At 61.3% G+C, this 16,142-nt stretch overlaps 1 protein-coding gene across 6 annotated transcripts in view; it reads left to right on the forward strand.

Moving 5' to 3' along the window:
* The window catches only part of PDE4DIP (phosphodiesterase 4D interacting protein), a 32,019-nt gene extending 15,993 nt beyond the window's left edge, over positions 1–16,026 (forward strand). For 3 of the 6 annotated variants that reach the window (XM_067001399.1, XM_067001400.1, XM_048080244.2), the window contains 27 exons: positions 772–918; positions 1,971–2,046; positions 2,588–2,670; positions 2,848–2,964; positions 3,517–3,654; positions 3,980–4,092; positions 4,775–4,902; positions 8,766–8,857; positions 8,947–9,107; positions 9,209–9,524; positions 9,613–9,781; positions 9,887–10,003; positions 10,088–10,562; positions 10,766–11,001; positions 11,220–11,271; positions 11,500–11,717; positions 11,892–12,110; positions 12,613–12,834; positions 12,969–13,100; positions 13,230–13,349; positions 13,448–13,625; positions 13,694–13,818; positions 14,024–14,119; positions 14,276–14,922; positions 14,997–15,135; positions 15,230–15,276; positions 15,488–16,026. In XM_067001399.1, coding sequence (XP_066857500.1) covers positions 772–918; positions 1,971–2,046; positions 2,588–2,670; positions 2,848–2,964; positions 3,517–3,654; positions 3,980–4,092; positions 4,775–4,902; positions 8,766–8,857; positions 8,947–9,107; positions 9,209–9,524; positions 9,613–9,781; positions 9,887–10,003; positions 10,088–10,562; positions 10,766–11,001; positions 11,220–11,271; positions 11,500–11,717; positions 11,892–12,110; positions 12,613–12,834; positions 12,969–13,100; positions 13,230–13,349; positions 13,448–13,625; positions 13,694–13,818; positions 14,024–14,119; positions 14,276–14,922; positions 14,997–15,135; positions 15,230–15,276; positions 15,488–15,520 — 4,596 coding nt within the window. In that variant the 3' untranslated portion in view covers positions 15,521–16,026. The remainder of the gene's footprint in view (positions 1–771; positions 919–1,970; positions 2,047–2,587; positions 2,671–2,847; positions 2,965–3,516; positions 3,655–3,979; positions 4,093–4,774; positions 4,903–8,765; positions 8,858–8,946; positions 9,108–9,208; positions 9,525–9,612; positions 9,782–9,886; positions 10,004–10,087; positions 10,563–10,765; positions 11,002–11,219; positions 11,272–11,499; positions 11,718–11,891; positions 12,111–12,612; positions 12,835–12,968; positions 13,101–13,229; positions 13,350–13,447; positions 13,626–13,693; positions 13,819–14,023; positions 14,120–14,275; positions 14,923–14,996; positions 15,136–15,229; positions 15,277–15,487) is intronic. The other 3 variants (XM_048080250.2, XM_048080251.2, XM_048080247.2) reach the window with 3 other exon arrangements.
* The last annotated feature ends 116 nt before the right edge of the window (positions 16,027–16,142 follow it).

Consider the following 16,142-nt stretch of genomic DNA (forward strand, 5'->3'; position numbering starts at 1 on the left):
GGAGCTGCTGAGCGTTTGAGAGCCACCAAGCTGCTTTCAGGTCGCTCTCAACAGACCACGTGGGAGCCGTTGTGAAAGGGGCGCTCCTGTAGCAGCGTTCAGCTGCCAGGTCCCTCTCAGCACATGGGCAGGGCAGGCCTGTGCGCTGTCGGGTGTGCGTGTGGTGGGGAAGGAGGTGCGGATCCTCCTGGACATTCATGTGGAGGGGCCATGGGAGGGTTGCTGCTTCACATAGGTGCCACCAGAGCAGAAGGAAAGATTGTTTCTTGTGTAGCTCAGAAGCCCGAGGAGGCTCTGCTCCTTGCCTTTTAACTTAAACTTTAGCCAAACTATTGCATGAGGCATGTAGGACCTGTGGCCCTTTAAGTGGTATTTATTCCTCCTCCTGCACACTGGATATGATTCAGTGTTAACTGCAATACTTTACATCAAGTTTCCTTTCCAAAAAAAGGGGGCTGAAAGGCAAAGCCCTATCTCTGTCTCTCCTGTGCCTCTTTTTCCTCCTGAATGGGGTGAGGGAAACTGAGGGACTTGTTCCTCTGCAAGGCTGAGCCCTGCTGCGGCGATCTAGCAAGCAGAGGTGAGGGGGCTGCAGTGGAGTCACTGCGAGTGGCCAGGAGCAGTAGTTCCTGGGCTGTTCGCAGAGCCCTTCTGTTATCAAACGACAGATAAATATCGAGATGTTTTCGTTTAGTCTCTAAGAAAGGTGAGGGATGGGGATCCAACCCCTGGTCACAGCCCTGCCTTTCCCTTTTTTCCCTGCTCAATCAGACGGCAACCGAGAAGATGGCACACGCCTTGGCTGAAAGGAGCTGCGAGTTGCAAATCCTGCGCCAGCACGTGCTGGGGAAGGAGCCCCTCAGGACCCAGTCGGCTGGTACCAGTCTGCTGAAGCAGGACAAACAACAGCCCCTGCAAGTAAGAGTTGTGTGCTGTGTTCTTTTGCCTGTGGCCTTGGGCTCTAGAGAGAACTCGTTGCTGTGGGAGGAGCTGGGAGAGAGGAGCGCCACAGAATGGTAGTACTGAAAGTGGGATTAGGGAAGAGGCTTCCTGTAGGAGGATGAGAAGAAACTGAGGAGCAGAAATGTTGCCTGGATGCTCCGATGTTGATTCACCAGCCTTTGTCACTCAGTGTCTCCTTTTGTTTTGATCAGGCCGTATGTGGGTCCTCAGGGCACTTGTGAGAATGAAAGAAATCCACCCTGTGACCTTCCAGCACCGACCCCCTCCTTCCTTGGGCTGGGCCGTGCTGCTGCATTGTAATCCCCTCCCTGACATTGTCACATTCTGGAGGGGACAAGGGAGCTAATTTTAGATCCCGCTAATTCTTGGCAGAGCCTGCTGGGTGTTTGCTGTCTCTTCCACAATTGGAGTTGGTATTTTTAAAGCAGCTTTGCTAAAAACCCCTTGGAGGCTGAGCACAGCTCTAAGGCCACATATGCCATGCTCCAGCTAGAGCAGCTGTTAATGGTTTAATGGTGAACTGACATGTTTGCAGCTGCTTAAAAACCTTCAACAGGTGGCTCATTTCTATTCCCAGGATGAAAGTGAGCCCTAGAGACTTCCAGAGATGTGTATTTGGGCCAAGCTCTGTGTTTTCCTTCCTGCATAGTCCCTCTGGGCCATGTCCTTGGATGAAGACAAAGGTCTACGTAGAGTCCAGTTGAAAGATGCGCTTGCTGCAGCGGAGTGAAACCTGTTTAATCCCTACCATAAAGAAGCTCACTGTCAGCAACCTCGTAGGGCCAAAAAAAACAAGACCAAAGCCCTGTTGCCCAACCATCCAGCTTACAGGTTGGGTGCAACTCTCTTGTCCCCACTGTCTGGCCAGTCCCTCTTCACTGCGTTGTCACGTTTCAGAGGCATCAATGAAGCAGCCAGCAGCTTTGCTGCAGTCTGAGAGTCCTGGGGAAGCTGCAGGTACTGGGTTCCCTGTAAAGATGTAAACCTGGAGGCTTTTGTGTTTTCAGGAAATGCTGCAGAGAGCTTGTGGAGCTACAGCCCCTGCCGGACCCCCACAGGGGGACAGCTGCCTGACAGAGGGAGGTGGGTGAAAGCTTCTCTCAAAGTCCTCCACCGTGACCAGGGCTTTTTGCTGTGGAGGGAAGCATGGTTATGTGAAACTGTCAGAGAGTAGAGAGTTTGGAGCAAGAGTGGGTGTTTGGAAATAAAGCTGTGCCTCTCCTTTGGGTGATGGTTCAGGAACATCTTGGGGGTGGGAGCGTTAAAAAGAGGTTGGTGTTGGTTTGAGGTGAGATGCTTCAATTCAAGAGGTGCCCAGGGAAGGGGTTTTGACTTTGTGGTTCAGGCTGGGGTGCAACTGGTTTGGGTTTTGCCCTGGGGTCAGGACACCTGAAGTTTGCCAGGGTGGAGGCAGCAGGCCTGGGCAGTCGCTGTTGTCTTGGGCTGCTGTTTAAGAGTCGGGAAGGGAAGGGAAGAAGAGTGTTTAGTAAGAGGCAGCGTGGTGGGAAGCGCGAGCGTCGTGGAGCTGTCTGACCAAAGAGAGGGATTCTGTCTTACCTGCGGTCAGCGGGAGCGGCTGACACGTGGTGACCCTGCGGTAACCTAGCTGTCTTTGCACTCACAGCATCACCGGCAGAACTGGAGAAGGATCTTGTTAACGCCAAAGAAGAGCTGGAGCTAATGGCAAAGAAGGAAAGGGAAAGCAGGGTGAGCTGGGGTTTAAGCCTGTGTTGGTTTCCCTTGCCTATGGAGACCCTTGGGTGGCCGTCCGTGGAGATTTTGACCCCCTCCACCATGAGGGTGCCCCCAGTGAGAGATGGGGCAGCAGCTTGCTTTGGGTTCTGGCTTTCTGAAGTTTTTCACAGCTTCCTCTTCTGTCCCTAGCGGGAGCTCGCTGCTCTCCAGTCTGTTGTGGCCACGCAGGAGGAAGAACTGCAGGTGCAGGCCTCTGATATGGAGTCCCTGACCAGGACCATCCAGATCAAAGAGGACCTCATCAAGGTGAGATAACGTGCGCTGCTGGGCCAGCTCCTTCTGCAAAGGCTGCGGAGGAGTCCCTTCTTTCCCCACATCTGTCCCTCAAAGTCACTCCATTCCACTGAATGGTAAGGCATTGGGAACCAAGCTGCAGGCTTGCTGTGGTAGCCGTGTCCGGGTACCTTTGCTAAAGTGAGGGGCCTCTTCAGAGTAACATGAGTATCTGTTCGGGGATGGGATTGCGTCTGGTTTGCCTACAGCCCTCCTTCTTGGACCAGAAGGCAAGGACCCCAAACCCCAAGAGGGCCGTTATTTAGCTTTTGCTCCTTGTGTACCAAAAACCCTTCTTCAAGAGTACTTCAGACAGAATGTGCTGTGTCCCTTCTCAATTCTTGCTCCAGGCAGTTGTCTGTGTTTAATATGCCCGGGGTGCACTGGCATTTCTTAGGAGACCTGGGTCTTTGCTAACACTGGAAACTTTGGGTAATGTGTTCCAGGGCAGGGAGGGTTAGAAAGCTCCAGCTGTCCTTGTTATTGATCCCGTCTCCACTGATCCCTCCTGCTCTTGGTTTTCAGGATCTGCAGATGCAGCTGGTGGATCCTGAAGAAATTCCAGCCGTGGAAAGGCTGACACAAGAAGTGCTGGTGCTGCGGGAGAAAGTGGCTGTAGCGGAGTCACGAGGACAAGAGGCTACTGGAAGCAGAAAGCAGCAGGTACTGTGCCCTGCGGGGCAAGTCTGGGTGTGTTTGTATTTTTGCTGATCCTCAGCTACAATTGGACATGCCGAGGTGTGCTTGTTCTTGAAGGCTGGCTGCATGTGATGGGGGGAATACAAAAGAGAGGAGAATTGGTTCCCTTTCGCATTTGTCTCAAGGGCAAAGTCTGTTGTGGAGGGTGACACTGCTTAGCTTGATCCCTCTGATATGAGCAGGGGAGGCGTTGGTGCATCAGGAAGGAGAAGCCCCCGTTTCTCTGGGGCAGCAAGGTGCCTCTGTTGATTTGTCTAAGCGTTGCATCTTGTCTGTTCTTTCTGACCAGTTGTTACTGATGCTGGAAGGGCTGGTGGCTGAAAGGAATCGGCTAAACGAGGCTCTCCAGGCAGAGAGGCAGCTCTACAGCAGCCTGGTGAAGTTTCACACGCACCCAGACAGGTAAGCGAGGCTGCCACGGCTCTGCTGCCCTGCTTGGCTGCTGGGGCACGTGGGGGCGGTCCGCTGGGGTAACCCCCAAGGCATCGATTGTTCTGGGAGTCCAGATTTTTGGCTGCCTTCCTCTAAAGAGGCATTTAAATGCTACATGACCTCCCCACATTGCCACCTCTAGTTCAGGCCCTGGGATTTCCATCCTTGTCGCCTGCCTTGCTCAGCGTCTCACCCCCATTTGGCCACCTTTCAGAGGCTGCTTTCCCTGTCGAGTTCCCAACCAACCGTTGGGCTGATAAGCGCCTAGACAGACCATTATGTAGGCGGTTGTCCCACAGTGGTGTGGGGCCTGCATTCTTTGTCCTCCACACTAATCCCCTGCCCTTCATGGGGCTGCAGCCTCTGGGATATTTGAGCTACCTGCCAGCAAGAGAAGCACGTAAGTGGAGTGCTTGGGTAAGTACTGAAGAACAGCTGTGACTAGGAGTCCCCTGCCCCAGGCTGGAGCCTTTTTTGGGGATGGCCGTGCTCTGGGGAGGCTGAGAGGTGAGGCGAGAGGTGTCCAAGCCGCCTGTGGGAGCGTGCAGGGCCTGCGCCTGGAGGAAGAGGAAGCCCCAGACGGAGGGGCCGATTTGTGCGCTTGCTGCAGCCTGTCTAACCCTCTTCCCTTCTGTGCGGCGTGTCCGCTTAGCGCTGCGAGAGACCGCACTCTGCAGGTGGAGCTGGAGGGGGTCCAGGAGCTGCGGGGACAGCTGGAAGAAGCTCTTGGAAGAAGCTTGGAGCGTTTGAGCAGGCTGGAGACACAGGGCGCCATAGGAGGTGGGGAACAGGAGCGTGTGAGAGTCCTACCCCAGCATGCCTTCTGAGCACTGGTGCTCGGCCGCCTGCCACGGAAACGGTTCACTAACTGAGCGAGCCTGTCTCACTGACTCTGGGAGGGTTGCTTTGGGACTTAGTAGCGGTACGGTAGAACTGGTGCAGGGCTTTTTGTCTCATTTTTGAGCTGCTTTGGAAACGGCGATCAGTGCAATCCACCTGTGTCTCGTGTATGTTCCTGTCTGACTCACCCCGGTGGCCACTGATGTATTTGCACATTCAAATCATTCCATTTTAGTTGATTTTTCCTTCTATTTCCCCTTCTCCCTCCCCCATGGGCCAAATAAAGATTCCCTTTCTCTGAAGGAAACACCAGATGTTCTCTATCATCTCCCAAGTGCATGAGTGTGAATTTTTGTACTCCCTCCCCACTTTTCTACCCAGTGACATCCCTGGCTTGGGTCGATGGCTGCTGGTACAAAAGGGGGTGTATGTGGAGAAGTGGGTGCCAGAGCAGTTGAGAAGGGCTGCAAGACACAGTGGCACTTGCCTGGAGCTCTTTTGCAAGTCTTTGAGCGTAGGACCAATGATTCGTTTTGTGCTCAAACCAAATCCTAATCCAGCATTGATGACTTCACTGGTGTTTTTTGTTTGTTTGCTTACTGACTGAGTTGTCTCACCCTGGCTTGCAAGTGCCGTTGCAGGAACTGTTCCTTCTGGTTTTTGTTTTTGGACAGATGGTTCGGGGTGACTGAGACCTGTCCCTGCTCCCAGAGTCTGGGCTGGTCTGCTCCCGTATGTCGCAGTGCATGTCTCACACACAGGTTCCACATGCCCGTAGCTTTTCTAGGGCATCTTTCACCTCCTCTGGGAGGGTTGGTGCTGATGTAAGAACTGACAAGCAATAGCAACAACTTTCCAGTGACCATCACTTCCCAAGTGCAGAGGGGTATGGATCCAGTCTCGTACTCAATCACTTCCCAAGGTGTCAACAGCAAATTTTGTACCTCTCTGGGCATCTGTTTCTGCTTGCTGGGGAAGCTGAACCCAGAGCAGGTGGAGCAGAAGAGCTCCATCTTGCTGGGCTGTGCCATCGGGACCTGCCTGCTCTGCTGCACATCTCCTTGTGACCGCTTCACGCATCGTGTACCCCGTGCCTCACACCCATGCTGGGGTCTTCCCTTCCCGGGCTGCGGCAGGGACAGGAGGCGGCACGGCGCTCCCTTCCCACGCAGCAGGTCAGCACTGCTCCTCTGGTCCGCACCTGGCTGCGAGACGAGTTCAGCAGTGCTCGCGGGGGACAGCTGGTGCTGCTGGGCAGCTCTCATACCTGGTTAGCCTTTCCTGTCATGTAGCATCTCATTCTCTTCCTCTCACTTCTCTGTGTAGCGCCATCTTCTCTTTCTCCTTCTGCCTCTCCCCTTGTAGGAGCCTTTGTGTCCCTGTCCTTATCTTTCCACCTTCCCTCCTCCATCCTGGCTCTGATGCCTGTCTCTCTGGGGAGCCCAGGGCAGGCTGCGTGGCCCTGGCTGGTGCTCTGGCAGCTCCCCTCTCTTGTGTTTGGCTACAGCTCTGTCCCTGCCCTCTGCTGACATCACTGATTCTGCTAACATCACTGATACTAAGTGACCCAGAGGGAGCATTGCCCAAAGCAGAGGTGTCCCAAACTTTCTGCTCTGTTCTTCAGGGCTTTGTTTCATCCATGATATTGCTGGCTGTGTGCTCCTTTACCCCCCAGAAAGACGAGCCTGAGCATCTCATGCCTGAGAGCACCCTCTCGCTGTGCAGTGCTTTGTGCTGTCTCAGAGCTTTTTATGGAAGTCTTTCCTTTCTCTCTTAATTTCTCTGGAGCCCTTCTTTCTCCTCCTCCGTTCCTAAGTGTCTGGTTGTTTCCAGCCCAGCCAATGCACCTGGGGGATGTTCTGCACCTGGATGTGCAGTTTTCAAGCCGTGCAGTTTTCAAGCCATGCAGCTGCTTCCCTTCAAGCTAGGCATGAGAGACACAGGAATCTGAGGCAAGCAGCGCTCAGCTTGCATCTCATCCATTTTCCTGGCAGTACCCAAGCACTGAGCAGCCTGTCTCTTTGAACTTGCACCATGGGTGCTGCTGCTGCTGTGGAGGGTTCAAGCACTCAGTGAACTCCAGCGCCAGCCTCCTCGTCGTCTTTTTTTTTCTTTTTTCTTTTAACTCCTTTGAGATTTTTGCTCCTTTTTGTGCCTCAGTCCTGAAGCTGTGGGCAATGGTGAGGAGCAGGGGGCCAAGTGCTGGCAGAGAGGTGATTCTCCAGCGCCCCCAAAGCCCCTGCGCTGGCTCCTCAGCCTGGGCAGCCCGGTGCAGGTGCTCCTCACCTGCTCTAGCAAAGCCTGCCGCCCGGGGGCTGTGTGCCTTTCCCATTCACAGACCCACACCGAGCTGGGTGGCTTGTCACCTGGCAGCTTTGTGTCCCTGGGGGGTCACAGGGGGTCACAGGGCTGTGCTTTGCCTGTGCTGAATGCCACCCACGAGCACTGCTGCTTCGCTGTGGGGTGCTGCTGCCCCTTCCAGCTGCCTCTAAGCGTTTTGCTCCATGAGCAGTGCTGCTCCCTGCCTCAAGCGTGGTGCCTGGCCTTGCTCCCCAGGGCACAGCACCTTCAGGGCCTGTTCCTGCTGAACGGACCCCGCCACGTGGGGCAGCGTCTGCCCAACCTGGGCTGGGAATCCCCCCGATTTTTTTTTTTTTTTGCAGCCCCCTGGCAGTTGCTTTCTGCAAGGGGGGCTCCTGAGCGTGCCACCATCGGGGTGCTGGGGCGCGCAGCGTGCTGTGCTGCCGCCTCCCCTGCTGCAAGGCGTGCTCCCGGCTGGTCCTCGGCTCCCGCTCCTGGGAGCCAGGTGCTTCCCTGCTGGCTCCTCCCGCACCTGCGAGGTTTGGCATTTCCCCTGGGTTCCCCTGCTCAGCCCCAGCCCTGGTGGCGCTGGCTCTGCCTTCGGGTTGAGCAGCTGCAGCTCCTGCAGGCCTTGAGGGGGGCTGCAAAACATGGTCCTGCGTGGTTCTGGGACCTGCCCAAGCTCTGCTCTCTGCGGGGAGGGAAGTCCCTGACCTGAACCGTCCCAGTCCAGGACGCCTGAACCTGAGAGGAGCGGGCTGGGACCTGTGGCTGGGTGGGAGGAAGGTGCAAGGGGCTGAGCTGCTCAGACAAGGGGGTGAGCCCTCCCTTTGGGCCAGGAGCAGAGTATAAAAGCACGCCACTGCTTGGGTCTGTGGGGCCGGATGGGCCATAGCCCCCCACACACATTGCTGCTGTATTTTTGCCCCCTGCCCACCCCACGTACGATGGGACACGAGCTTCCTTTTAGCTCAGCTGCAGCTCTGCAAAGCCAGCGCAGGGCATGGAAGCAGCCCCGTGCCCTGTGCAGGCGTGGTGTGAGCAGCGTGGCTGCCACTGCCCTCTCTGGGCAGAGAAACGTGTGGGGTGGGCACCTGCACCCCGCGGGGTGGGGGCAGCGCCAGGGAGGCTTCCTGCACCAGGAGGTGCTGCTGGTGGTGGCCACGGCTTGGGAGGTCACCGCAGCACGAGGGGGATGCGTGCGCGTGGGGCAGTGCCACAAGCTCAAGGTGTTACGGGCGCAGAGGTGCGGAGGGGGCAGGTGGCGCCGCTGCGGTGCTGTCCCTGGGGCTGGGGCAGCACGTGGCACTGGGCTGGGGCTGCAGCGTGCAGCCAGGGGACGACCAGCTCCAGGGATGGAAGGGACACCTTGGTCCCGCTGGGAGCCCCCCAGTGCCAGGCACCTGCCCTGGGGCTGCCCGTGGTGGCCTCGCTGGAGCGGTGGGGACAGAGCCAGTGCCGCGTTGTCACCGCTCTGAGCACCTCACTGTGCTGTCTCCTAGGTCAGGCCGTAGGGACAGATGCTGACGATGCCAGCACCGACTTTGCCAGCAGCGTTGAGGAGGAGGTGGCTCACAGCACCACGACCCAGCACGTAAGTTGGGATGGTGAAGCACTGGGAAGAGAGGCTGTAGAGCCAGGCGTCGTGCTGTGCCCCGTCACCCTCTGCCTTTGTTCCTCTAGAACAGCCCCCGGGCCCCTAAGGAGAGCAGGGGCACTGAGAAGACACCACCGAGGAGCGCAACGCCGGCCCTGCCGGAGCGGGTGCTGCGGGCAGAAGAGGAGCTGCGGGAGCTGAAGGCGCAGCTGGAGGAAGCCGGCTTCTCCTCCGTCTCCCACATCAGGCAAGAGCCCCGCGATGTGGGAGCTGGTGGGGGGCTGTGGCTCGAGGGGGAGCCCCGTGTCCTGGCTGCTGCCTGCCCCTCACGGCACCGTGTGCTCCCAGGAAGGCGATGCTGAGCCTGTGCCTGGAGAACGCGGAGCTGAAGGAGCGGATGGGTGAAGCCACGTCGCTGCTGGAGAGCGGGGAGCAGGAGGAGGCCGGGCTGGGTGGCTCTGTGTCACCTGAGCCCCGCAGGATGCAGCGGAAGGGCCGCAGTGCCCTTGGGGAACGCCAGGCTGGTGGCAGCGGGGACAGCCAGGGGCTCACAGCAGAGAGGGGAGCTGTGCCCACCAAGCGCCCCGCGCTGGAGGCGCGGTGCCGGGATGATGCGCCCAAGAGACCCTGCCCCAGTGCTCCTGGCGGAGGGGACGGGAGCCACGTGAGTGCTGCGGCCGCAGGGGAACCGGGATGGGGACAGGGACGGAGGTGGGACTGGGGGAGCTCACAGCCCGTTTCCCTTCCGGCAGGAGGAGGGCACGGCCCCAGGCAGGGGCTGGTCAGGGCTGGGTGCGGAGCTGCGCTCTCAGGTGGCGCAGGGGCAGAAGCAGTGCCAGGAGCTGCAGGACAAGCTGGCCGCCTCGGAGGCCACGGTGCGGGCGCAGGCTGAGCAGCTGGAGAAGTACCACGTCCTGCTCCGTGAGTTGTGGGGCGGGCAGGATGGGGGTCTGTGCCGAGCCTGGCGTGCCTCGTGCGTGCATCCAGCCCGGAGGGGGGGCCCTGAGCTGACGGCGTGCCCGGCAGGTGAACCCCACGCCCAGCAGCTCAGCAAGCAAGTGCAAGTGGACTTCCAGGACCTGGGCTACGAGACGTGTGGGCGAAGCGAGACCGAAGTGGACCGGGATGAGACCACCAGTCCTGGTAAGGAGAGTCAGGGGCTCTGGGGACCCCGCGCCTTGCCCACGCTGCATGGAAAAGTGACGCCGTGCCCTGTCCCCCCTGCAGAGTGCGAGGAGCCGGACGTGTTCAGCGAGCCCAGCCTGGGCGAGGAGCTGGGGTCCCCGTGCTGCCTGGGGGTGCCCAGGGCGGGCAAGGCTGCCCTGAAAGCCACGTCCCCTCCGGATGTGGGAGCCCTGTGCCAGCACATCAAGGACCTCAAGGCGCAACTTCTCAATGCCAACAAGGTGATCCAGAGCCTGCAGCGCCGTGCCCGCTCCGTCTCCGTCACCAGCGGCTACACCTCGGGCACCGAGCGTCCCCCACCGGGCCCCGCCACCTTGGCCTCGCCGTCCCACAGCCTGACCGACGAGGACGAGGGCTGGCAGTCGGACGGCCGTGGCACCCTCTGCCCGCCCGGCCCGTGGGCGCACCACGACCTGGAGCAGCTGGTGCACCGCGTTGCACTCCTTGAGGCGCAGCTGCCTGCGACCAAGCCCCAAGGGGTTTTTCCCAAGGAGCTGCAATCTGCTACATGGCCAGGGTATGGTGGGGGGGACTGGGGCCGGATGGGGGGCTGTAGGGGCTTCCGGGGGTTTTCAGGGGTTGTCCCAGGTGGTGGCTTCTTGTTGCGTGCTCTACCCACAACCAGGCTCTCAGGGACACCCCCATGGCATCCTGTCCATGCCAGGCTTACCTAGGGGGGTCAGGCAGCCCCATGACCCCCCTGTTTTCCGATCCCCCCAGGAAATACAACTCGCTGATCCAAGCGCAGGCCCGGGAGCTCTCCCACCTGCGGCAGACGCTGCGGGAGGGCCGCGGGGTGAGCCGCAGCCTGGCCCAGCACCTGCGCGATGCCCTGCGGTCCTTCGAGGAGCTCCTCCGTGGGACCGACATCGACTACTACCTGGGCCAGGGCTTCCGGGAGCAGCTGACCCAGGGCAGGCAGCTGGCCGAGAGACTCAGTGACAAGCTGGGCACCAGTAAGTGCCTTTGGGGGGACACTGGGGTGTAACGGGGTGTGGAGGAATGGGAAGGGATGCTTCGATGGGAGCTGCGAAGAGCTGGGACTGTTTGGACACTCTGTGCTGTGTGGGCTACCTGCTCCAAGCTGGGCTGTCCTGCGAGGGCACTGTTTGGGGTACAGGCAGCCTCAGGTATGGGGACACTGACCGGTTCATACCTGGCTTGTTGTTTTCAGGAGATCGACAGGATGGGGAGGATAAAACCAGCCACGAACTCCTGGCACTGAGGTACCTGCTGCCAGGGAGATCTGGGGGGATCTGCACTGCACGGGCACCCTGGGCTGGTCTGTCACTGCTCTCAGGGTGGGGTTCCAGGGTGCTCCAGGTGGGTGTCCTGGGGCTGCCTCTGCTCCCTCTCTGGGTTTGGCATCCTGGGCTGCCACGCGGCATGGGTGGGAAGTTGGGGTGTCGTGCTGGAGCAAGCACAGCAGCCCCAGTGATGGCCCATCCCCGCAGGCTCAGCCGGGAGCTCCAGGAGAAGGAGAAGGTGATCAAGAGCCTGGAGGCAAAGCTGCAGGAGCGCTGCGAGTCCCCGGGCAGCAGCCGCCCTCCCTCCGAGTCGTCCCGCTCTGCCACCAGCGCCTCCTTCGTGTCCGATGCGCTGGAGCCCTGCTCCGACGGGGACGCAGCCAGCGAGTGCAGCCAGTGCCACGAGGAGCCTACCCAACTTGCAGGTACCACGGGGTGCCACGACCACGGGCTGGGGACATGCAGCACCCAGATCCCTGCTGTGGTGGGCACCTGTGTGGCTCAGCACCTGTGTGGCTCAGCACCTCAGGGAGGACAGGACCCCCCAGACTGAGCCAGAGCTGCGTTAACATCTCTCTCCATCTCTCTCCTGTCTCTAGGCCTTCACTTTGACTCCTTGTCCAAACCCGTTAGTGCCCCCCTGCCTGCGCTGACCCCCGGGCTGTCCCCATTCCTGCCCACGGGGCTCCCCCCGCCCGCAGCCCCCGTGCTGCTGGGCTGCTGTGGGACCCCCGCCTGCTCCCTGGCCGAGGCGCAGCAGGAACTGCAGGTGCTCCGGAGGCAGCTGGGAGAAAGTGAGCGTGCGCCTCCGGCACAGGGTTGGTGCTGCCTGCCCTGCGTGCTGCGCTGTGCTGCATGGCCCCCCCGGCCCCCCTGCCCTGCCTGCCCTGCCCTGGCCCTTCTCCTGCTCCCTGGGGCCGCTGCTTCGAGGCCAGATCCCAGCGCTCTGGCTGGGGGACGATGGGAACGTGGCTCCCCTGCACGAGGGGTGGGGTGGGTGGGATGGGCACAGCCGGAGGCAGCACTAGCAATCGGTGTGGGTGTTGGGCACCACAGGTGAGGGCCGGTGTGGTTAGTTGTTGTGTAGGAGTGGGGCTGGGACCCCACAACTCACGTCACGTAATCAGTGCACGCCAGGAGAACCTCTGCTCTTCAGGGTGAACGGGTTTGAGCAGGGCAGGAGACAGGCAGTGGGGCTGGGGACAGCGAGCTGCAAGGATGGGCATAGCAAGAAGGGTGTGGCAAGAGGGTTTGTTACCCCTGTTCTTCCTCCCTGCTCGTTGCTCTCCTCCTCCTCACCCTTCTGCCCCGTGTGTGCAGGTGTGACACTGCCCGTGGCAACAGCAAAGCCCACAGCCTCGCTGGGACCCTTTGGAGAGGGCGGCAAACCCGCAGCATCGCTCTGCCAGCACGGCGCCCTGCAGAGCCCGGCCAAGGCCCCCGGGGCCAGCGAGACCCGTGTCCTCTGGGACGTGCCTGCTCCCGGCCGGCCTCTTAACGGGGCGCTGCCATCAGGGTACCCGTCCAGCCAGAAGCTAACAGGTACGGTCCTTGGGGGCATCCTGGGTGGCTGCGGGGGAAGAGGGAGGAGACGCAGCCCCAGGAGGGCTGTGGGGATGGCACGGGGCAGGCGGCACGGCCATCCCTGCCCTGAGACGTCTCCCTGGCCGTGTCAGGGGCGGACCTGCTGGAGGAGCACTTGGTGGAGATCCGCAGCCTGCGCCAGCGCCTGGAGGAGTCCATCTGCACCAACGACCGGCTCCGGGAGCAGCTCGAGCGCCGCCTGGCCTCTACCGGCAAGGCCAGCGGTACGGGGCTGCACCGGGGCCAGCTGAGGGGCGGCAGGCTTTGCACACCCCGTTGCACGGGGAAGGGCACTCAGCCCCTGCATGGCGCTGTGCTGGGGAGAGGGGCTCAGCACCCGTCCCCCTTCGCAGGTTTGCCCGGCGATGTGTACGCCCAGGGGCCGGAGCTGGGGCTGCAGCTGAGCGGGGAGAACCGGGCACTGCGCGAGGACAACCAGACCCTGCGGCTGCAGTGCGACCACCTCTCCCGAGGTAGGGCCAGGCCAGACCCCTCGGGGTCCGAGTCCCAGTGGGCTCACCCCGCCTGCTGAATGGGGTGCCGGTGACATCTCCGTGCTCTGTGTCCCCAGAGCTGGCACGGGTGCAGGAGGCACTCCTGGCTGCCTGCTCGCGGGTGCGGGAGGCTGAAGCAGAGCTGGGCCAGAGGCGCGGGGAGCAGCGCAGGCTGGCGGAGGAGCTCACCAAGCACCAGGAGAGCATCCGGCAGCTCCGGGACGAGCGGCTCTCTCTGCAGGATGACAACAACAGGTAAGGTTTGGGGCCAGCGGGGCTGGGTGGTGCGGTTGGCTCCAGACCCACGTTTCACCTCTCTGCAGGCTGCAGCACACGGTGACACTCCTGCAGCAGCAGTGTGAGGAGCACCGCCTGCTCCTGCAGGCCCTGCGCACAGAGCTGCACGTCTATGAGAGCCTCCCTGGCCCCGCTGCCGAGCCCCGTGCAGGTACAGGTGCCGTGCCCGGCTCACCCAGACCCTATCACCAGCCCCTCCACACAGCTCCTGGGCTTGGGGTGCCTGTCCCAGCCCTGTCACGGCAGCGGAAGGGACATGGTGGCCCCGCTGGCAGCAGGGAGGGAGGGAAGGCCCCCAGCAGCCCCAGGCACAGAGCCACGGCCATCCGCAGGGTCTCGGTCACTTCTTGTTCCAGGCTGCTTCCCGTCCCCTCCGGTGCGGGACGTTGGCACCAGCTCAGCAGCTTTCTCCCCACCACCCCCTAAGACATCGGTGCCCCGGCAGGTGGAGGGTAGGTACCGCAGCACGGGTGCCTCAGTGCTGCTGAGACCAAGAAACTCATTGCACCCTTGCTGAGGAGGGATGGCGAGCCCAGGGCAGAGCCAAGCCCCCAGGAGGGCCGCAGGGGCAGCAAGCAGGGGTCCTCACCCAGCCCTGCTTTCCCCAGAGACGCTTGGGGCAGACCCAGCGGTGAGGAGGAGCGAGGGACCGACGGGGGCTCACGTCGTCGGCCGCCTGGACACCTACCGCTCCCTGGAGCAGCGCATCCTGCAGGGAAAGGCACTGGCCCGTGAGCTGACGTGTGTGACGCGCCCGGCGCTCGGGCTGCCCAACCACCTGCTCCCGGGAAAGGAGGTAAAGCGTGGGCAGGATGGGGCTGGGGGACGGATCCTGCTCTGCGGGCCTGGAGCAAGGAGCGAGGCTCCATCTCTGCCACGGATAAATCATGCTGGTAGCAGCGAGGCAAGGTGGCAATGTGGGGGATTTAGGGCCGGATCTCTGCAGCATGGGGTCCCTGTAGCAGGCACAAGTGTGCTTGAAGCATATTGGAGGGGGTCCAGCCCGGGGGCTGTTGCCAGCACTGCCCTGCTGTGTTGGGCTGGGGACAGCAGCTCCCTGGGTGCAGCAGGATGTAGTTGCCCCAGCAGCACCCACTCCTGCACCCTTCTCCCACAGGTCCCGGGGTGCACGGGCGCAGGACACCTCTGGGGCAGCGCCAGCACCCTGCACCGCGTCCTGGAGGAGTGTGCCTCTCTCCTCACCACCTTCTGGAGCACCGTGCTGCCCGTCAGCCCTGCCCAGCACCAGGGCAAGGTAAGCACCGTGCTGGGTGCTGGCGGGGCGATCGGGCTGGATGCGTGCCACTCACGGCACTCGTCTCGTCCCAGGAGCAGGCTTTACAGGGTGAGATCGCGGCGCTGCGTGCCCAGCTCTCTGAGAAGGAGGATGCCCTGCAGAGCACGGCTGAGCAACTCCGCAGCATGGCCCGGCTCAAGGACAGCATGGAGCAGTTCATCGTGAGCCAGCGTAGGTGGCACAACCAAGCTGGCCTGGTTCCTGTGTTACGGGGTCGCCCTGTGGCGCAGGGACCTCGCTGACCCTGTCCCCTTCTCCCTCGCAGTGACCAGGACTCACAGCGTGCTGCGCAAGGCCAGGACGAACCTGGAGGTAAGTCTGCCCTGGCAGCCAGGATAAAGCTGGGTGCCCTTGCCCTGGGGGTGGGCGCAGATGGGACACCGCGTGGATGCGGGACTGTTGGCTGTCCCCACCCTCTGCGTCCCTGTCCCTGGGGCACAACAGCCCCCCGCAGAGCGTTGGCCCAGCCGTTGCCCTGCCGGCCAGCTGAGCACTCACCCCCACGTGTGCTCTCTCTTGCCAGGTGAAGGCCCAGCAAGCCCTGCCCGTCGCGTGAGCCCCAGGCAGGGCGGGAGCGATGTCCCTGGCCACGCGACGGCCCATCGGCCACCGAGCCGAGCCGCCTCCGAGGGCTGGAGCAGACAGGGCTCGGAGGTGCCCAGCGCTGCCCCAAAACCAGGCACTGGACAGTGTGTTTGGGACAGCGCTGGGTGTTGCGTTCCCTCTATTCGCCTTCGCTTGGCATCGCTGCAGCAGCTGCTGGCTTGGGATTTGCCTGCCCCATGCTTTCAGCGTGTGCCCCCTCCCACCCGTGGTGCTCCGCGTGGGGTGTCACGGCCCTCCGAGCTGAGCACCTCTGGCCCTGGGACTCGGTCCCACCTGTAACCTTGCTGCACACCTGCCCCTGCTCGTGGCTGTATGTATATATATAGGTACAGGTACAGATATCGGAGCTGCGTTCCAGGGGCTCCCCGGGCGTGTTGGGGCCCCGGCGCGGGAGGAAGATGTAAGAAGTGACGTGTTCTGTTCAGTGGCTTCCCCAATAAAGCTTTCCTTTGGGTCCTGGTGTTTCTGGCACGCCTGTCCCTGCAGCTGTGCCCTCCTCCCCAAGCCCCCCAGGCCTCAGGGGCCATAGGCAGTGCCTGTGCCCAGGGGGACAGCTCTGACCCCCCCTCCCC

Source organism: Anser cygnoides, chromosome 8, assembly GCF_040182565.1.
Source record: "Anser cygnoides isolate HZ-2024a breed goose chromosome 8, Taihu_goose_T2T_genome, whole genome shotgun sequence".
Classification (NCBI taxonomy): Eukaryota; Metazoa; Chordata; class Aves; order Anseriformes; family Anatidae; genus Anser; species Anser cygnoides.